We start from the raw sequence: 22,120 nt of genomic DNA, 5'->3' as shown, positions 1-22,120 counted from the left end.
CGAAACAAGCAGCAGGCCAGGTGATCTCAAAGGAAGAGATGTGGTGATACAGGTGAATTTTGAAAAGCTTACAGAAGCAGGGAAAAACACCAGCAGAAAAGTTTGGGCAGCAGCAGGTCTCTCTATGGCCATGGAAATAAATCTCCAAATAGCAGGGCTCACACAGTGCCAGCCATAAAACATGCAGTGCCGCCTGGGAGCAGCTTGGATTTAATTAGAAAACTGTCTGCAAAAGAGATCTGCTGTTCCTCTCTAAGCTTTCTCCTTGGATACAGTGATAGACCTCCCAGTTGCATCTTTGGAAAACAGAGCCCTGGAACATCTTTGCCTTTGGTCCAAAATAATAGCTGAAGAATTGTACCAGCAGAGGGAGCGGGACACCAGATTTCTTTTTCCTATGTATGTGTCTAATCCAAGGAGTTTACAGAGAGAAACCAGGTGTCAAAAAAACCAAACTTGGTCCTTTCGAGATCCTGGATCCTTTCAAGAAAGCGTTAGTTGCTCCAAGTTTTCTTTCTATGAAGTAGTGGCAAAACCAGGAAAACCAAGTCTCCAAATACACATTGCAGCAAATATTATGGAAAAAGCTCCCAATGTTTTTAGGATACCCTTCCAGGTTTATTTTGTGTCCTGTCATGAGAGGTCCCATATTTGGGATATATGACAGAAACAGAACTAAGTGCTCTGGGTTATGGGGCTGCAGTGCGCAATGAGACCTGGATAAGGAGGCTGGGTCCAGCTCATTGTATTCTTTGGCACAAGGTGGCTGGGCTCCTTTGGCAGGCTCTTTAGGTGGGATGTCACGCTGCTGCAGGACTAAATATGCAGCATCAGCAGCAGATCTGACACATCCACTGTGGGGCAGAAGAAAGGTCACGGTGCTGGCATAAATCATAGAATCACCAGGTTGGAAGAGATCCACCGGATCATCGAGTCCAACCATTCCAATCAAACACTAACCCATGTCCCTCAGTGCCTTGTCCACCCGTCCCTTGAACACCTCCAGGGAAGGGGACTCAACCCCCTCCCTGGGCAGCCTCTGCCAGTGCCCAATGACCCTTTCTGTGAAAACTTGTTTCCTGATGTTCAGCCTGAACCTCCCCTGGTGGAGCTTGAGGCCATTCCCTCTTGTCCTGTCCCCTGTCACTTGGTAGAAGAGCCCAGCTCCCTCCTCTCCACAACCTCCTTTCAGGTAGTTGTAGAGAGCAATGAGGTCTCCCCTCAGCCTCCTCTTCTCCAGGCTAAACACCCCCAGCTCTCTCAGCCGTTCCTCATAAGGCCTGTTCTCCAGCCCCTTCACCAGCTTCGTTGCTCTTCTCTGGACTCTCTCCAGAGCCTCAACATCCTTCTTGTGGTGAGGGGCCCAGAACTGAACACAGGATTCGAGGAGCGGTCTCACCAGTGCCGAGTCCAAAGGGAGAAGAACCTCCCTGGACCTGCTGGTCATGCTGTTTCTGATCCAAGCCAAGATGCCATTGGCCTTCTTGGCCACCTGGGCCACTGCTGGCTCATGTTCAGTCGCTGTCAACCAACACCCCCAGGTCCCTCTCCTCCAGGCAGCTTTCCAGCCAGACTTCTCCTAGTCTGTAGCTGCTCAGGGTTGTTGTGCCCCAAGTGCAGGATGTGGCATTTGGCCTTGTTAAACCTCATGCCATTGGTCTCACCCCAGCGGTCCAGCCTGTTCAGATCCCTTTGGAGCCTCCTGAACCTCCAGCAGATCCACATTTCTACTCAGCATAGTGTAATCCGCAAACGTGGCAGGTATGAGCCCAAAGAGGAAAGTGCATGGAGTTCAAGCCAGATCCGTCACACGATAAAGGTGCAAAACCATGACAAACCTGACTGAAGGAAATCCAGGCAATCTGAATTCATGAGGCCCTTCTGGAGAGGGGTAGGGATGTCAGCGCTGCTGGGCAATATGACAAAGCCAGCGTGCTGAGACTGGGCAGTGAAGACCAATTGCAATCTGCTTGATTTAGCCCAGCACAGTAGACAGATGGAAAGAGAAGGATAAAAATCCACCTCACCTTCACGGAGTTCATGTACGAAACCCTCATTCCCTAAAGCAAAAAGGTTGCACTCCTTGAAAGGGTGATGTACCCAGTTTCCTGAGGCTGGCAGGGAAAACATAGCACAGCTAATGGTACTGTCCCAAGTCTGGGAGCCCTTCCTTTCTCCACATAATTTATCTTTCTGATGGGCCAACATGTTTTGAAGGGAGATACGCACACACATGCACAGAGGCACACTTACTCAGCTAATCTGAGCGCTCGCTGTTGGCCTCTGTTGAATTGTGCTGCCCTGTACCCTCCCAAGTGCAAGTCAGATAACTCAAAGCATGCAGTCAGCAAATCCATCAGCCTTGGGACAATGGAACAGCCAGCCCTCCTGCCTCTTGGAAGTACACATGACTCAGGATGAAACATCCCTGCTTTGAGAAGCACAAGGATAACTTTTTTTTTCTTTTTATTTTCTTTTTTTTTTCTCCAAGTAAAGTCACACAGTTATTTAGGGGTGACACTGAGGGCTTGATTCACACAAACCTTTAGAGGCATTTGGGATGTGCTATCAAACACTTCACGGCCTCCAGCTGCCAGCGCAGAAATGTACCATCTCCTTAGATCCTCTGTTATACCTGCTGTTTTCTCAGATGTCCTACGACATCTTAAACACCAGATGATGATGTTCAGGTCAATGGATTGAGCCCTGACTCGTGTTAAGAAGTGGAATGGACATGTATTAAGAAGCCTTCTAGAGTGTGACCTGTGTGATGGGAGACTGTGCACAAAGGGTCTATGAGGAGGATCTGCAGCTCTTCTCTTGAGAGCTGGGATTGGAGAATCTGAGGAACTCACTCATCTGTATCATCCAGCTGCTCATTCCTGAGCAGGAGATAATCAGTAAGGCTATTCCTCTCTTCAGGTATCAGGTACCGATTCAGTCTAGGACATTAAAAGAAGGCTGTATCCTTCTATAGTGTATTGATATAAAGGACTTGTGAAGGAGAGGGGATAAGGCTAATTCTATTGCAAAGACTAAGTCAACATTGCTTGTTTTAGAATCATAGAATAACCAGGTTGGAAGAGACCCACCGGATCATCGAGTCCAACCATTCCTATCAACCATTCCTATTTTAATCTTCATGCATTTAGGATTGAGTGTGCAGAGCAGACCACTTTCTCTAAAGTGATCTCCAGCACAAGATACGTCAAAAGAAAGAAGGCAGAAGAGGAGATTGTATTTTATTTGGCTGGTTGGAGTGTGGAGCACCAAAGAAATTGATTTTGTGTATGCAGGGAGAAATGAGGGAAGGAATAGCTGAGGATAGGCCAGACATCTGCTGCTGAGGGAATACATTATGTCTCACTGGGAAGTTTTAGGGGTTATAGAGCTGATCTGAAGAGACTAAAATCTTTCCAGTGATGTCAGGTGATCAGGCATCATTTTGTCACCGTTTTTGTTGTGTACACAGAGTGCAAATTTCTGCCACCAGGAGGTAGTAGAGATTTTTGAGATTTTCATGCCACTTTTTGTGAACTGTCTCCTGAGAAAAACATCTGGGAAACTTCATAGGCACAAAGATACTGAACAAGTCAGGGCTTTATCGTCTGCGAAAAAGCTGATTTGTAAAACTGCCCAGTGTTGCAGATTTCTTGCATGTGTTACACAGAGTGGATTGTTGTGGGTCCTGCTGTGCTTCCTGCTGGTGCCAAAAGCAATTGAAAAACTGCCATAGATGATCACAGGGCAGAGGAGATTTCTGACACTGCATCATGAGCTCAGTATTGTCCTGACAGACAGCCTTTCCGACACTTCCATGTCAGGGCACCAGCATTTTCCACTGACACAGGCCTCCAAGTCCAGAGATAGGGTGAAGCACATAAAATCTTACCAGGTGCTCAGAAATCAGTGTGGGTCTCATCACAACTGAGTCCTGAGTCACAGTGCAGAACTCCAATTCCTCTCTGCCTCCCAAGCTGTAGACTGTTGAGAGATCAAATCCTAGTTTGAATGGAAAGGTCAGGAGCTAGAAAAGTGATTCCTTGGAAATATCATCCTAAATTTATTCCAAAAAGCACCTTCTTTTCTCTAGAAGTAATCTCTGCTACTGCTGTCAGACTGGCATCTGAAAGACCAGCCAGACTTTGTCAACTCCATTTCTCACTGCTCCCAAGAAAGATCTCATAATCATAGGAAAATAGTATCATAAAGGTTGGAAAAGCCCTCTAGGAGCATAAAGTCCAACTGTCAGCCCAACACCACCGTGCCTACTAAACCATGTCCTGAAGTGCCACATCTACATGCTTTTTGAACATCTTGGGCAGGTCTACATGGCCACAGCTCTGCTAAAAACAGCACAACAACCTACTTGCAGTCATTCATCGTTCTCAGACCTTGCTGAAAAGTGGAGTTGAAAAGGTAGAGCAATGGGTACAAACCAGTTTATCAGCTGAACTCTAGCTATTGAAGAAAGAAGGCAAAAGTCATGGTCAGTTCTTTGCAAGAACAGGTCTCTGTCCTTATTAAGTGGCGTAGAACACAGTAGCCATGGGCTATATTGCATTGCTATGGAGTTCTGTAACTCTTAATGCTTTTCTGTTACTGAGTCTGAGCAGAGGTGCCTTGGATAGCCCTTTGGGAGCAAATACCTGCCATAACAAATAGAAATTTGGACTGAGTCTCTCTTCTATCTGTTTACCCTGTCTTTGCAACAGTCATCAATAAAGTGGCAGTGCTACTGCGAAACAAATATTTCCAGGGAATATTTGAGAGCATGGGCTCAGAGGAATAACTACCTCCCTTTGCTGCTTGGAAGAAAAAATGATAAGCACCCTTGTTAGCTTTAGTTAAAGTAAATGTACAGAGCTAGGGGCTTGCATTTTTATACATCTTGGGAGCAAATGCTAACTACCTCTCTGTTTCTTCGTGCCCCAAGTGGATCAGAACATGGACGTACTCATACAAATTGCTGTCTGCATGGACACATCTTGCGTGACAACATTTTCCTGTTTCAAAATTCTGTTTCTTAGTATTCTTTCCTTTCCTGCTCATTCCCATTTCTCTTGCTTGTTCTTCAACTTTCCTTTTGTTATTTTTTCTGTCAGCTTTCTCCTCCATCTTTAATACCATCCTTGTGTCTTAGTTTCAGAAAGAATTGATTGTTTCTTGTTCTGCCTCTCTTCAATGAAATCAACTGGCATTAAAAATGCTGCCTAGCTCATTGCCAAATCAAACCCTTTTAATATCTGGTGAGGCTCTGAAACATTTTGGAACTGGACTTCAAAATTTGTTCCAAACTGGAATCTGCCCAGTTTTCTAACAGAAGGGAAAAACTCTTAAAACCAAGCTGCCAGTTTCAGACATCTCTGCACTAAGTGGTTTCATACTGTCAGTGAGTCCTTTTTGACCTTGTTGTCAGTGGAGAGACTAGTCCATCCCTCATCTCTGGAGCTTGAGGCAGAGAGCGCAGGAACTGGCTATGCACCAGTGACTTTCGTGGGTACAACAACTGGGGGAACTTTAATTTCTACAGGTATTCTTTTTCCCATCTATGGGTTCAGCTTCTTCTTAGAATCATAGGATGGCTTAGGTTGGAAGGGACCTTAAAGACAGTTCTGACCTCCCTGCCATGGGCAGGGACACCTCCCACTGGATCAGGTTGATCGAAGCCCCATCCAACCTGGCCTTTAACACCTCCAGGGATGGGGCAACCACGACTGCTCTGGGCAACCTGGGCCAGGGCCTCACCATAATCACAGGAAAACATTTCTTCCTAAGATCTCATCTCAATCTCCCCTCTTTTTAAAAGCATTCCCCCTCATCCTATCCCTGCACTCCTTGATGAGGAGTCCCTCCTCAGCTTTCCTGGAGCCTCCTTTAAGTACTGGAAGGCTTCTATAAGATCTCCCCAGAGCCTTCTCTTCTCTAGGCTGAACAACCCCAACTCTCTCAGCCTGTCAAAGTTCCTCAAAGCCTGTGCTTGATCTCCTTTAGGATCTCAGGCAGTTCCTTCAACTCTAAGCATTTTACCCCTCTTGCTCAGTGTCTTTCCATAAATCCATTGGGCTGTTTGTCCAACGGGGAACCCGTTAGCTCTTTAGGGCACGTAGGAAAAGGCTCTTCACCCAGAGGGTGGTGGAGCACTGGAACAGCTCCCCAGAGAAGCAGTCACAGTGCCAAGCCAAGCGTCAGCACCGAGCCTGACAATATTACAGAAGCATTTGGACAATGCCCTCAGACACATGGTGTGAACGTTGAGATTGTCCCATGCAGGGACAAGAGTTGGACTCAATGATCTTTGTGGGTCCCTTCTAACTCAGGACATTCTATGATTTTATGAAGCAAGGAACTGAAAAGGAGGAAATGATGCCTTTTGGGCATGGAGGAAGAACAAGGGCCAATGTGGTCAGAAAACAGGCAGGGAAAGAAAAATCTGCTTCTTCAGGCTCGACTCGTGAGGATACTTGCTGTTTCATGACAGCACCATCCAGTGGGATTTGAAAGGCAGCTGTGAAATACCCAGATTCTTGTTCCTTTCTATTGGAGGCTGTCTGGGAAAGCTGCGAACAGCAAAATAGACACTGGGACTGTCTGTCTGCAGAATCAGCAAGATGGTCAGGAGACATGTACATTGTTCTCTCACTTGAGAGGTTATTTTTGCAAACATATGGCCTGGAGTTAAATATGCTTTTTTTGAAAAACGGTGGCTAAATTCTGTGGCTATTAACACTATAAGTTTCTTTCTTTCTCTAGAGAAATAGGCCCATTTGTAGGGTCTGGGGAAAATTCAACCTGCACAACAAGCTCCACATTAAATTGATGCTTTTAAAGCTCTTTTCTGGATCAGCCCTTGGATTTTAGTCACAGAGCAGTAAATATACAAATCTTTCTGCAAAATCACTTTAGCATACTTACACAGCTAGCGACTTTGATGAGCCTCTTAACTTGAAAAGATGAAACAAATAAGTCTCCCTGTGCCCCTAATAATGTAAGCACCTTTTTCCTGGTAATAAATCGTAGTTCATACATCTTACTCAGCTAGGCTGCCTCTGTACTTCTCTAACCATAACTTGCAAAATGCCTAATTGCAGAAAAAGCAGTCTGCTTGATTTTTTGTAAAAGAAAAATTGCCAGCATATTGAGAACTCGGAAATAATACGAAGCTGCAATTCATTATAAGCCTTCAAAGAGACAGAGGGTACCACTGTGTATCTATCATATAGGGTGATGTTGGAACGGAACCGTAGTCAGGAGCAATTTCACAAGTGGCTTTGTTTATATTATCATCTAGTGATGTTTAAACACGCACAGCATGTCCTTGAAAGCCCAGGGATAAAAGGAAGGGAGGAGATGAAAAATTAAGCCAGAACTAAGGTGTTTGGAAAGAATTTGAAGCTTAGAGTTGTTTCTGGGCACATTAGTTTAACCTTCAAATGAACCAGGCATTCCTTTCCTTCTATGCAAAGTAACACTTTTAAGTCCTGAAGTTTGACTTTGAAGATGAGATCAATGCTGGTAATGTTCTCACAACACCAACTCCCACTGGAGGTGAAATTGGGGGGGGACACGACTTGTGGTTTATTCAGAGATTCCACACAACACACCAGGCATGTGATTTTTGCATCAACTGTGCTTCCCTAACTAGGACAGAGGATTTTAATCTTGCAGAAGGGGTTAGAGTGTTACCAGCACCTACTGACCCAGCACCTCTAAAAGCCAACTAATACATGATCTGGCTCTCAGCTACTTCTGTCCCATGGTCTCTGAAATCCTGGAGGGGTGTGAGCTGCTTAGAACACTCCACAGATGAGAAGTAAAAAGAAAATGTCTGTTGGCAGTCGGTGTAAATTTGCTGTGCAGGAGCCTGTGCTTCTGTTGGACAAACACAAAGAAATCGATGCATTGAAAAACATTAAAAATCACTAATCTCGTTTCATAGCCAGCCTCAAAGGGGATGAAGAAGCTGTGAAATGAGCTATGCCTTGAATTCCTGATTTATAGGTAGTTGATTTATCGCTGATTTGTAACCGCCCTTAGTATAACCAAGCAGCAAGGCAGGAGACAAGAAATCAAGATCAAAAGAGAATTTAATATCTTAAGTGCATTTGTTACATCTGCATTCATACTCAGGAAAACGTTGGTCTTCACAGCACCGTACAAACACTAACCAGCTAATGACTCCCAAGCAAAGCCACAGCGACGGCTATTTTTAAAACATCCATTATTTGTTTGTGCTCATAAAAAGCTGTTTTGTGCCATCAGCTTATTTAGCCAAGCACAGAAGGGAGAAGAATGACTGTGAACAGAGGAGGAAGGAAGGGAAATAGCTTGACCGGGTTCCCCATGCAGCAGTTACTGGAAATGGCTGGATGGAAAAAGAGTAGGAAAAGATAAGGTATGAAAGAGAGACAAAACAATGAAAGTGCTGGAAAAAAAGTGATTACTAGACAGAAATACATATTGGAGGAAAAAAGGCTATTTATTAATAATATCAGTCCAGCAGAGAAGCATAGCGAGGACCAGTAGCAGGAACAGTCAAGTAATTCAAAGCCTGATCATTACCAATGAGTTAGAAAGCCAAATGGTGAATTTCTCACCACTTTTTTCTAATGCAGGCAAAGATTTAGAAGACATGCTAGGGGCAGATCTTAGTTAGAGCAGGCGTGCAGCCTGCCAGGGTGGCAGAGGGCAAATATCCCTTCTCCTCCTCTGAACTTTCTAGGAACCAGCCTAGCTACTGTGGATCTATGCCTCTGAGTGACACACAGGCAACCACAGCTCCTCTGGTGGGACATGGACAGCACGCAGTGTGGTGACCTTCCCCAACAAGCCCTCTGAGGCAAAATATCTTATCTTCTCTATCCTATCTCTGACATCTGTGGGCAGCCCCTGGGAGGATAGGTCTGAGGATCTAGACCTGCAGGTAAGTACCAGGACTTAGAATTATAGAATCAATAAGGTTGGAAAACACCTCTAAGATCATCCAGTGCAACCATCAGCACAACACCACCGTGCCTACTAGACCATGTCCACGCATCTTTTTCACACCTCCAGAGATGGTGACTCTACCACTGCCCTGGGCTGCCTCTTCCAGAGAGTGATAATGTATCCCCTCAGCCTTCTTTTCTCCAGACTAAACAACCCCAGTTCCTTCACCTGCTCCTCATAAGTCTTGTTCTCCAGATCCTCACCGATGCCCGTCCCTGAGGTACGAGCATGTGGGGAATTGTTGACCCTCTTGCAAACTGGAGTAACCCCCCTTAGCTCCACAGACAGTGGTGTCCCCTGTGCAGTCACCAGCCTGGGGAGGATTTTGGAGGCTAGGCAGTAGCAGGATGACACCAGGGTTTCTTTACGCAAACCAAAGTTGCCTGAGCCTGGGAAAGACCCTCTCAGCATGCTGGGAGCATGGAGCCAGCCCTTACGTCCCCTTCCCTTTCATGGCTTGTAACAGAAATGGTGTGGCCAGCAGGAGTAGGGTGTAGAAGCTGAAGTGTGTCCAGAGAAGGGAACGGAGCTGGTGGAGGGGCTGGAGCACAGGAGTTATGGGGAGCGGGAGAGGGACCTATGAGTTTTTAGTCTGGAGAAGAAGAGGCTGAAGGGAGAGTTGCTCTCTACAACTACCTGAAAGGAGGTTGTAGTGAGATGATGGGCACTGGCCTCTTCTCCCAAGGAAGGGTCTTCTTCAGCCCCTCAATGTCCTTCTTGTAGTAAGGGGCCCAAAACTGAACTTGGAATTGGAGATGCAGCCTCACCAGTGCTGAGTACAAGGGGACAATCACTTCCCTACTGGTCACCCCATGTGCTGGTACCTCAGGGACTGGCATCAGTGAGGATCTGGTGAACAAGACTTATGAGGAGCAGCTGAAGGAACTGGGGTTGCTTCGTCTGGAGAAAAGAAGGCTGAGGGAATACATTGGGCACTGGCAGAGGCTGCCCAGGGAGGTGGTTGAGTCACCTTCCCTGGAGGGGTTTAAGGCACGGGTGGATGAGGGATATGGTTTAGTGTTTGATAGGAATGGTTGGACTCGATGATCCTTTGGGTTTTTTCCAACCTGGTGATTCTATGATTCTATGATTATCACTCTCTGTATCTCCCTCAAAGGAGGTTGTGGTGAGATTAGTTGCTGGTCTCTTCTCCCAGCGAACAAGCGATAGAACAAGAGGAAACGGCCTCAATTTGTGCCAGGAGAGATTTAGATTGTATATTAGGAAAAATGCCTTTACTGAAGGAGGGATGAAGCATTGGAAGAGGCAGCCCAGGGCAGTGGTGGACTCTCCATCCCTGGAGACGTTCACAAAGCGTGTAGACGTGGCACTTTGGGACACGGTTAGCAGGCACAGCGGTGCTGTGCTGGCGGTCGCACTGGATGCTCCTAGAGATCTTCCCCAACCCCACTGATCCTACGATCCCTAGCCCAGCCGCGGCCCGGAGGAGCCAGCCCGCTGTCCCCCTGCTCCTCTGCCTTTAAATAGTGCCCGAAGGGCCAGTTCTCCCCCCCCCCCCCCCTCCTTTCCCGGGGCTGGGCGCTGCGGAGCCCGGTCCTGCACCAAGCGGCGCAGGCAGAGCGAGCGCCCGGCGGCTCCGCAGGCTGCGGCGGCTCTGCCTCCTTCCTCCTCCTCCTCCTCCTCCTCCTTCCCCTCCTTCTCCCCCACCTTCCCCCGGCTCTGCTCGGCTCAGCGTCCCGGCTGGCCGCCCCGTGCGCGGCTCCCACCCCTCTATGGATGGGAAGGCAGCTCCCAACGGCGTGGCCACCATCGAGGACAGGATCTTGCGCATCACTGGCTACTATGGATATTACCCGGGCTACTCCAGCCAGAAAAGTAAGGAGCCCCTCCCGCCTTCCCTAAGCCCTTGGAACGCCTGTGGGGGGGATGTTGGGGGGGCGTGCGAGGAGGGAGGGTGGTGGTAGAGCCTTGAGGATGCTCCCCTACATGCCCTCTCCATCCTCCTCCCCCATGGAAGGGGATGCTCGCTGCTAGCCCCGTGGCGACCGGCTTGGAGGGGGCTGGAGAAAGGGTCCCGAGGGGTGCAAGCAGCTCTCGCTGTCGTCCTGAAGTTTAATTGTGTGTTCCCACCCCCCCTCGCCCACCTCCACAAGGAGATTTTGCTCCGCACCGGGAAAGTTTCGGTCCCGGGGGATCCTCCCGGGCGGCCGCTCCAGGTTGGAGCTCCTGGATTCCTCACCTTCCTCAAAAAAACTAATTAGATTTTTCCAGAGAAGCGTGGAGTTAACGAAGGGTTTTCCTTTGTGCCTTTCTAAATGCGAGACACTTGTGGTTTAGAGGTTTGGTGTCTGTTTGGGTTTATTTTGCTCGGTTTTGTGGTTTTTTTTTTTTTTTCTTGCCTCATAAGAAGCTGCTGAAATGAAAGCAGTTGCTTCTTGCAGAAATTCACTGTTTTCTTTTGCTTCTGGAGTTTTTAATTAGGAGCAGCGGGTTTCTAGCAGCTGGGAGAACCTTAGCAGGCTCCTCTGGAATTGTGGTTGTCCCAGAGCTATTTAACGGGAAAGTTAGGCTAATGAAAGGAATGATTCATTTTTACCACCCAGGAAATGGGTGCATTAGGGTTTAACTGTCTAGTAGTTGCTTTGCAGTTTGCAAAAGCTGTGGAGTTTCACAGTTAAAAAAACCAACCAAACAAAAAAAACCAAACAAAAAACTAGGAGGGGAGGGAACAGCAAAAAAAAAAGCCCCGAACACTTAGGTGAGGTGAGTACTAAGGAGCAGATTTGCTTTTGCATGTTTAAATTCCACTTGGAATCAAAGGGCTTGAATTGCTTTCCAAAAGAGACAGTGTCGTGCTCTCCAGCTCTAATGCAACAGTAAACAAAAGCACAATTAATAAACTGCTAATGTATCAGATAAACATATCTGTGGGGGTTTTTTTATGACAGAAGAAAGCCATGCAGTGAAACCATTAAAAAAGAGAATTCCTTTGTGTAATGGTCACCTGAAAAAGCAAACAAGTAATCCCTGTGGTTTTACTCTGCTGGTTTTGGTAGCATCCTAACAGCAGGGCAGGACTTCTGGTCATTGGGTGAGGTCAGTTGGTTTGTTTGTAGGTCAGTGGAGTTGGGAAGAAGCTGGGAACAATCTGGAGAGATGGATGCATGACAGCCCAAGGACTGTTTAAGTCTGAGCCAGGTGAGACCTGCGTCCCAAATTCTGCAGTGGCTCCAGAGGATCTCTACAGTGTGATGTACCAGAGAAGGATAGGGATGCTGGCTTAATACTTTGTCGCGAGTTTGCTTCCGTGGCAGAATGCAATTTTTCATTCTGCAGCAACACTCCCACTCTCTGTCAAAATGCAGAGACCTGGATTCAGTGTTGGCAATGCAAGTGGCTCTGCACAGGGTGCATCAGGGAGAGGGCTGCCCGGACAAAGAAAAGCTCGCTTAGTCCAGGGCCAGGTTCTGCAGATCTGCTCAAAATTAGATAAAGCATGCTGGGAGAGGCCAAGGCTTTCAAAAGTGCTGACTCTTGGGATTTTAGTGCAAATCTCCTAGCCTTTTGTACCTTTGACTGGGTGCTGGGGCAAAACAAGTGATGAGTATCTCAGGTTTTGCCGTTTGAAGAAAATAAGCAAAATTTGCGGTCATCATGCTTAAAGAGAAAAACTGGAAGTGCGTAGCCAAGAGGTATCCCAATACTTAAATGCCCTCAGGTTCATAAAAACAAATGCCCCTTGTAAGCTATGAATGATTTTTAAAACAGTTCCATAAGTTTTGGAAACACCAAAACCAGGCTGCCCAGGGAGGTGGTTGAGTCCCCTTCCCTGGAGGTGTTTAAGGGACGGGTGGACGAGGTGCTGAGGGGCATGGGTTAGTGTTTGATGGGAATGGTTGGACTCGATGATCCAGTGGGTCTTTTCCAACCTGGTGATTCTGTGATTCTATGATTATAATTTTTGGATTGCTTGCAGTTGGTGGATGACTAGCTCATTCTTGTAGCTGGGTGGTTTGGGTTTATAAAGTGCTTTCACGTGTTAGCATTTTCACCAAGCCCCTACCTGGAGAATGTAGAAGCATCCTTCAGGTGTCTTGAACACACAGCTTCTTGGCACTGGGGCAGTGAGTGTCACTCTTGGAGGTACAACTTAGACATGGAAACAGAGTAAGAACTCTAGGCTGAAGCTATCACCATCAGGTGATGTTGGTTCAAAGTGGTGTTGACTGACAGTTTTTGTAGCTAATTGTTCATTACAGCTACAGCGCTGTCAAAATGTAAATATTCAAGGTGGGAAGTTCATACAACTTATTATTGTAGTTGGTAGTTTATTTCAGTGAGGGCATGATTTTATCACTGCTACCCAAATAGTGACTTAGTGCAGCTGAACAACGCTGGTTCCTCTTGGGTCTGGTCAGAGAGCTGGCCAGACACCAGATGGGGATGTGATTGGGAGGATGACAGCCTGCTTATTGTCACCACTTTCCTTGAGGCTCCTCTTTGTCCCCAGCCTGCTGTGCACAGCTAGGGACAGGGTGAACTCCCTTGATGAGGAAAGGTGAAGGCAGGGATGGGTGGCTGCTGTTCTGCTCGCTCTTGGCAGGTCCTGGAAAAAGACAAAAAAGCCCCATGCTGCTGATTTAAATCCCTCCCTTAGTGGATTGGCCTGTATTCCATGGTTTAACAGGAGATCATACCTAGGTTTCTGTGTGTGAAGGCTGAAGATCAGTCACAAATCATTATAAAATCTAATGTCAGTGGATGGTAGTGTTCAAGAGCTGTTATTATGAACAACTGCAGTATCTTCTAGAGACTTTTGCTTCATCTTCTATATTTGTGTGTACTAACCTACTTCAGACTTGGGAGTGCATATGGTGATTCTTTTGTTAATTTTATGTCAGGCACTTGTATAATTTTATTTATCCTTAAAAAAAAAGCTGTTAGAGAAGGAAAATATCTTCTTTAGCTCTCTGTAAGTCATCTGATTAAGCAGAAGCCTGTATTTTAGTAGAGTATTTGCATTGATGTATATTGCAAAAAAACCCCACCCCATATCCCACATAATAAGTCATAGGAATCAGAGCAAGATATTACGTGGGATTCCTCCTCCCCCTCAACCTGTTTCTGGAATGAAATGGGCTCTTCCTGATCCTGTTCATCCTGAACCTTTGGATGCATGGCTTGATCCCTCAATTCCTGCATTTAAAATGTACAGAGTGGGTATGAGGTTTCTGGCTTCTATGGGGAGGCAGAGGAACTGAGTCTCTCTTCAAGTAAACTTCTTCAAAGTTATTCTGTAATTCCTAGAGCACAGAGCTGGTGTAGAACAGAAGCTCCAGCCTTAGACCTAGGGCTACTAGTAGAACTTTGGGATGTGGTTGAGTAGGCATGGTTTTGCGCTGATGACCTTAGAGGTGTTTTCCAACCTTAATGATTTCTATGACTATCGTGTTTCTATGTTCCTGGCCCCTTCGGCTTCATATTTCAATGCTTGTGTTTTCTTTTGGTCTGATCCAGCTTTACCATCAGTACAAACAGTGGCAAACCCTGTTCCCTCTCCTGAGCTTTGCCATAACTTCCCATTCCCTCTGACTTTGTTGCCGGGAATACAATCATGTTTAGTATCTTCAGTTTTAAGAGTACGTAAGGGTTTCCTTTGTAGGTTGTTTTCTTTTTCTTTTGACTCTTTCCATCTGCCACCCTATCCGCCTTTCATCTCAGTACTGAAAGCTATTTCACTTTCACAGTACAAAGTTCCTCTCCTTCAAGTCTGTCCTAACACCTTTTCTGTGCTTTCCACTGAATTAAAACTGCTCCAGCCCAAGCTTCACCAAGTCCACCTCCAAGCTGAGCAGTTTCTGCCTGTGTGATGTCTTTTTGCAGGAGATCTTTTCACCATCCACAAAGTTTTATGTCTTTTCCTGGTGCCAATCTGCGTTCCTGTAATGCTGTTTTCTCAGACGTGGATGAGCACAGGGACTGCGGTGGCTGCGCTTGCTCTCCTTGCTCTTCACATGGGCCATCCCCTTCTCTTCCTTGTCTCTTCCCCTCGGCATCTTTCATTCAGATCTGGAGGGTTTGGGTCCCACTGCAGCAGGCCATGAATGCCAGCTTTCAGCAGGCATTTGCTGGACTTCTAAAGGTTTGTTATGTTGCCCCACTCTGCTTTGAGCTCCCCTACCCCTCCCCTTTTGACCTGCCTTGAAATCCTGAGACTGTGTAGGCTCCCAGAAGCAGAGAATGGTGTCTTGTGTCTGTGCTTCCCTAGAAACAGGAAAAAAACCCCTGTGTTCTTACTTCCCTGGGACAGCTCAAGCAAGGTTTGGTGTTTCAATTTGGCAAGTTAAGCCTCAAGTCAGCAATGAACTTCAGCATCTGCTTAAGTCTGAACTTGCACTAAGCCACTGGGCTTTGACAATGTGTTTAAAGTTAAGTCCATGCTTAATTGCTTTGCTTAATAAGACTGGGATTACAGGCACGCTGAACCAGCATCGGTGGCTTGGCAGTTGGGCTCTCCTGCTCTCCGAGCAGAGTAAAAGGCTGTGGAGGGGAAATCTTAACTCCGAAACATTGGAGAGAATTTTTTTTTCTGGTGATTACAGCAGCTGTGCCAGCAGCTTTGCTGCAGTACGAATCACATGGCAAACCCAGATTGTCTCCGTGCTTACTGAGCACCATGCTCTCCTGGTGCCTTGTCACTTCCAGCGAGAGGAATAAAGTTGCAGTGTGTTTACTGGAGGCACCTAGTTTGCAGAGCCCTCTTGTTACTCTGTGCAGAGCGCGCACACTGGGAGAGGCTGGGAAAGGAGCAGTTGAGGAAGGGTCCTGTGTCATTATTGGTGTGTGAGGCTGGTTTCATTGAGCTGTGTTCGAGTGGGTCTGGGAGGGAGGCAGTGGTGTCTGGATCAGCCTCTGGGGAAGCTGAAGAAGTCTCAGGGCTGTGTTGCTTGTACCAGGTGTGGCAGCTGCTCCTGTTCTACCTGGTAGCATTTGGGTTGCAAGGACCCAAAGCATATATATATATAGCGACCTTCTAGTACCTGAAAGGAGCCTCCAAGAAAGCTGGAGAGGGAATATTCATAAAAGCCTGTGGTGATAGGACAAGAGCAAACAGATATAAACTGGAGAGGAGCAGATTTAGATTAGACATTAGGAAGAATTTCTTCACCACAAGGGTGGTGAGGCACTGGCTCAGGTTGCCCAGGGGAGTTGTGGCTGCCCCATCCCTGGAGGTGTTTAAGGCCAGGTTGGATGGGCCTTGGGCAGCCTGATCTGGTGGGATGTCCCTGCCTGTGGCAGAGAGGTGGAACTGGATGATCTTTAAGGTCCCTCCTAGCCCTAACGATTCTATGATTCTATGACTCCAGATGCAGGGCTGGCTACAATAAGGTTTGTTTCAAAGCTCTCCCTTCCTTGCTAGACAGGGATTTCCCAAAGGAGAGTAATTCATAGAATCATAGAATGGTTTGGGTTGGAAGGGACTCTAAAGCCCATCCAATCCCACCCCTGCCAAGGGCAGGGACACCTCCCACTGGATCAGGCTGCCCAAGGCTCATCCAACCTGGCCTTGAACACCTCCAGGGTTGGGACATCCACAAGTTCTCTGGGCAACCTGTGCACTGTCTCATCACCTTCATGGTAAAAAATTTTTTCACCAATACCTAATCTAAATCTTCTGTCTTTCAGCTTAAAAACATTCCCCATTGTCCTATCCCTCAACTCTTTCATGAAGAGCCCCTTCTCAGCTTTCCTCTAGACCCCTTTAATTCTTGAGGGCCCTCCTTTTAGGGATGCTGTGCTGCAGTGGGGCTGGATTACAAACTGTGGATGTAACGATCTCTTTTCCCCTCATCTGGATTTCTTGGCATAGGATGCAGTCTTGTCGTTGCTTACTCCTTGCAGGCTTGTCTATCTATCCAGGCAAAAAAAACCAACTGAAAACATATTGCTATGTATCAGCCCTGGTAGCAATAACTTATGAATTAATTTCTTTCAGCAAAAAAAGATTTTATGAATACTCCTTTGCCCACTAATTTTGGCAAGACTGGGTATGTAGTATTTAATGGAGAAGGGCCAGGCTTTGTGCAGGTTTCTGTTTGTGCTGGACAGGACAGTTTAGGCAATCGTGTACTTGTGTCTGGAGTGTGGGACCTCCCCTTCATCTGGGGGACTCAAAGCGATTTGGAGGATGAGGGGTCTCGCTAGCTGGCAGGAGAGGGAAGTGGTTCAGTCCTTGGTCTTTGTGTTGGACTGGTTCTGTCTCTTTGGGTCAAATCCCTGGGCAGATGGGCCACGAAACCGCAGTACCTCACTACTGCAGTACAACTCTCTACGACAATCTGAAAGGAGATCGTAGTGAGGTGGGTGCTGGTCTCTTCTCCCAAGTAACAAATGATAGGATGAGAGGGAATGGCCTCAAATAGTACCAGGCAAGGTTTAGATTGGATATTAGGAAAAGTTTCTTTACTGCAAGAGCGATGAAGCATTGGACCCGGCTGCCAAGGTCAGGTCCCCATCCCTGGAGGTGATCAAAAGGCATGTAAACCTGGCACTTCAGGACATGGTTTAGCAGGCACAGTGGTGTTGGGCTGATGGTTGGACCTGATTATCTTAGAGATCTTTTCCAGTCTAAATGATTCTGTAATTCTATGCTATGATGTATGGATGTAGTTCTGAACAACTAAGGGCAGCAGGGATGAGTTTAAACCAGCAAGGACACAAAGGGAGATGGTGAGCCTACCCATGCAAGAAGGGACTGACAGAGCTTGGCTTGCATTGGCTGGCCCAGATGGGAACACGGCTGCTGCTCCAACTACATCTTGGGAGGGTGAACAAGGAAATGTAGGCAAGAAGAGTTATTTAAACTGAAACTGCGTGTTGGCACACAGACAAATGGGGAGGAACAAGCCATGAATAAATTAAGGCTGGAAATTAGCAGAAGGCTGAAATTAATGGGCAAATAGTCTCTCCCAGTCTTATGTATCTAAATAAGAATTATTAGCCAAGCTTTAAAGATGCCCCATAAAGAAGTTTGCCAAGATTTTGTGAAAAATGACTCCTATTTGTCAAGGGAGATGTAGACAGTAGGGTGGTGGGGAAGGACATCAATTTGTCAGAGACTGCACAGCACAAGCCATGATGTTTGATAGAGCAAACTCTTCCTCCACTGGAGACTACCCAGCAGGTCCTGCGCTGAATCTTGCCTAGTGCTAAGGTTAGTAGAGATGCTTTCAGTAATTTGGTAGCTTTCTACACATTCTCTCTGCTTGCTTTTCTTCCACCTTCTCTTGCTCATTCGCTCCAGCTTTTCTGACAGCAAGGCTTGCTTGCTGCCTGGCCCTCTGGGCTGTGCCTTGTGCTCCCTGGTGGCTCTCAGGAAGCCTGCTGCTTCGCCTCACTCGCACCAATTCACCCAAGGTGGCTTTAAGCTCACTCAACTTGATATTATCATGGCAGCGTGGAGCTGCACGCTTCCTTCTTTTCTTCTTTTTTTCCTAAAAGACTTGCTGCTGCATATAGCTCATTGAGAAATGGCCTGGGTATGCGATGAGCTTGTGGTGCTCTCCTAGAGTACTCAGAAGAGAGATCCCTCTTTTTGACTGTCCTTCTAGTGCTCTTTCCCTTATGTTGTCTTCCCCATCCACTCTGGCAGGCAGGTGCATATCTGGTCTTGGTTGAACTGGGTGAAAAACATTCCGAAGTGATGGATGGCTCCAAGAAGACTTTTATGCTTCCAGTGCTTGCATTCCTTTTTTTTCTTGGTGATTTTAAAAGTTTGCTATTTATATCAAAGACCTTAGAGCAGCCTTCCAGTACTTTAAGGGGCTACAGGGAAGCTGGGAAGGGGCGCTTTATCAGGGAGTGCAGGGATAGAATGAGGGGGAATGGTTTTCAGCTGAAAGAGGGGAGATTTAGATGAGATATTAGGGAGAAATGTTTTCCTTTGAGGGTGATGAGCTCTGGCACAGGCTGCCTAGGGAAGTTGTGGCTGCCACATCCCTGGAGATGTTCAAGGCCAGGTTGGATGGGGCTTGGAGCCCCTGATCCAGTGGGAGGTGTCCCTGCCCATGGCAGGGGGTGGAACTGGCTGGGCTTTAAAGGTTCCTTCCAACCCAAACCATTCTGTGATTCTGTGATATCTTCTGTGCGTTTGGAAAATGATGGGCTCATGCTCAGCTACCTGCATGGGAATTCACCCATGAAAGTGAATTTGTGGCTTGCTCTTAGCTGGACAACTGATGGCAGGTGTTTTTTTCACTCAAAACTGCTGGTGGATGATCACAATAATGAATAATGAAAACACCTGCAAAATAAAAGGTCACTGTCTCTTTGTGGCAAATGTGCAAATAAGGTGGGGAAGGAAGTGAAGTGCTTAACTGACTGGTTAAATTATTCACTGCAAGTAAGCGGACCAGCTTTACTTAGTGAGACTGGAAATCTTTTTTCTTGCAGTAGGGTGAAGTGGGACTCCCTGGTGGCCCTGCACATTTGGTCTGGCCCTCTGCAGAATGGCAGATTTCACTGCACAGAGATGGAATCTGTAATGTTTTACCTGGCTAGTACCCAAGGTATGGCTTACACCGTGATGGCAGAGCTGCAAGTGAGAGCATCCCAGGTACTTTGAGTGAATTTATTCAAAGGCATGAAGTACATGTTCGCGTTACAGGCTCTCGGTGTATCTGCCACACTAAGACAACCTTTCTGTTATTACTTTAAAACCATATTGATTCTTCCTAGACTTCACCTGCAAATACTGGTGATAAAATGGACTTGCTCTTCTCTGCATTCAGCTAGCCTGGATCAGGGTTATCAGAGTGAGGAAGTGAGAAAGGTGTCTCTGCTGTCCTTTCATAGAAGCAAGGAAGGAGAAGCTGATGTCCTCCTGTTCTCATTTCCTTATGAGCTAAAGCAAGGAAACGGGATATGGCCTAGGGTGGAAGATGATGTTTTGTGCTGTATCTGGAAATCTTAAAGCTATTCCTTGTCTCAAAGCCATCCAGTTTATTTTATATGATGCAAGAACTGAACTATGTTCAGTTTTAGGCCCCTCCCTATGAGAAAGACATTGAGGTGCTGGATTGCATCCAGAGATGGGCAACAAAGCTGGTGGAGGGGCTGGAGCGCAAGTCTTATGTGGAGAAACTGAGGGACCTGGGGCTGTTTAGCTTGGAGGCGAGGAGGCTGAGGGGAGACCTTATTGCTCTCTACAACTACCTGGAAGGAGGTTGTATTGAGGTGGGTTCTGGTCTCTTCTCCCAACTAACAATTGATAGGATGACAGAAAATGTTCTCAAGTTGCACCAGGGAGGTTTCAATTGGGTATTAGGAGAAATTTCTTTACTGTAAGAGTGGCAAAACATTGGAACAGGCTGCCCAGGGAAGTGGTTGAGACACCATCCCTGGAGGTGTTAAAAAATCTTGTAGTCGTGGCACTTTGGGACAATGTTTATTAGGCACAGTGGTGTTGGGCTGATGGTTGCACTTGATGGTCTTAGAGGACTTTTCCAACCGTAATGATTCTGTGATTCTAGAAGAAGAGCTCCCATACCTGGTTTTGAGTCTTATTTAAGTTTCCGGTTACATTTTTGGTAGGGAGACAAGCGCCAGCATGGCAGTTCATGCGTCAATACGACTCCACCGAAACAGTTGTACCAAATCCACTACTAGATCACTTATAGACCTGATAGTGATCTCACTATCCAGAGTGAGAAAGAAATTGTAGCTTGACGCCAACCTGGCAACTGTTCCAGTTTTATTTCTTCCCATTTTATGCTTGCGTTATGACTGGGAAGTGGCAGTTTATGGCACCAAAGCTGTATTGCTTGAGCAATTGCCTGCTGAAGCAATATAAAGTACAGCTACCTCTCTTCCGACAGAGGCTGTCTTCTGGGGGACATTTTTGATGAGGGTTAACACACAACTGTATTATTAATGGGACAGTTGTGGGATGCTGTGCACTTGGCAAAAATTAGTTTCCTACTGGGAACTGATTTTTCACGTGATTCATAAAACCACAACTGTGCAAGTCCATTTCAGCTAATCGCATACGGGAATGTCTGAGGATAATACTGAAATCATGTGCTGGCATTCCTGTGGAAGATAAGTGTGAAACGGGGCTGGAACGCATGTTCTCTGGTGGAGAGCTCCAACACAGAAAAGCGATTGCATTAGTTCACACAATGTGATTTATGTTCGGCAGCTTGAAAGTAAGATAGTAAGATGGCATAGTTGTTATAGTGCAGTTGATAAAGTGCAGTTGTTATGGCCCTTTTCTTTCATATGTTTTAAATCCTGGGGCTTTGAAATCCTTTCTTAGACAAAAGCTTGCCATGTGGAGTTTTCAGCCTTGGAATTGTGTGGGTGCGGATTGGGGTTTTTCTCTGCAGAGCTAGAAATAACCTGTTGTGTGATACGTTACAGGGGGTAGGATTTGTAGCAGCTTGTGTGCAAGTGGGATGCTTCGCAGTGCTCCACCAGAGGAAATTCTTCAATGCTAACAGCATGAATGGTAGGAAGGTGAACTCTTCTTAGTGTTTCTGTACCACGGTTTGGGCTTCTACCTGAAGAGGATTGCTTCTACATGTGAGAAAGCACTTAATTCTTAGTGCTCAGTGAGGCTGCTAACACCAAGAGCAGGTGGAAGATGACTGGATGGAAAGAACATATCTGATGAAGGTTCCTAATTTTCTACCAGTTCTTGCTTCTTTCCAGGGTGGGATGGAATGGAAAAAAATAAGTGAGGAATTAGGTAAGAAGAAAACTTTAAAAATTTTGAGAACATTTCTTCTGAGAAAAAAATCAGACTGGTGAAGTGACTGGAATAGCACTAAAGAGGTCCCACTTTTCACATGCATTGTAAAAAGAATTTTGGAGAAGGGAACAAAAGAAATTTTTCAGCTGAAAAACATAGTTGAGCTGTTGTTGGTGTGCTGAATCATCTGTGTCTTGTTGGGGTGACTCATCCAGTACAAGACCTGCCTTCTGTCTCTCTTCTTGGGCGACCCTTTCTCAGTGGGCATGGATTTATCTGCGGTTGCGTGCCACAAAGCTTGATGCTTGCAGGGAGTGTTGGAGCGACTCCAGCGTGCAGTGAAGTGGCCAGCTATTGCCTGGCCTGGTGTCTTCATGGAGGTGTGGGTCTAGGAATTTGATTTCTGAAGGCCATCTGCTC

General features: G+C 46.5%; 1 protein-coding gene across 2 annotated transcripts in view; it reads left to right on the top strand.

Moving 5' to 3' along the window:
• The first annotated feature begins 10,591 nt into the window (after window positions 1-10,591).
• SLC35F4 (solute carrier family 35 member F4) overlaps window positions 10,592-22,120 on the top strand; it is a 133,121-nt gene continuing 121,592 nt past the window's right edge. Inside the window, exon 1 of one of the 2 annotated variants that reach the window (XM_069856865.1) lies at window positions 10,592-10,824. In XM_069856865.1, coding sequence (XP_069712966.1) covers window positions 10,722-10,824 — 103 coding nt within the window. In that variant the 5' untranslated portion in view covers window positions 10,592-10,721. The remainder of the gene's footprint in view (window positions 10,825-22,120) is intronic. The other variant, XM_069856867.1, reaches the window with a different exon arrangement.

The sequence above is a fragment of the Phaenicophaeus curvirostris genome, chromosome 5 (genome assembly GCF_032191515.1).
Source record: "Phaenicophaeus curvirostris isolate KB17595 chromosome 5, BPBGC_Pcur_1.0, whole genome shotgun sequence".
In the NCBI taxonomy this organism is placed as follows: domain Eukaryota; kingdom Metazoa; phylum Chordata; class Aves; order Cuculiformes; family Cuculidae; genus Phaenicophaeus; species Phaenicophaeus curvirostris.
This window is presented reverse-complemented; position numbering and strand designations above follow the sequence as displayed.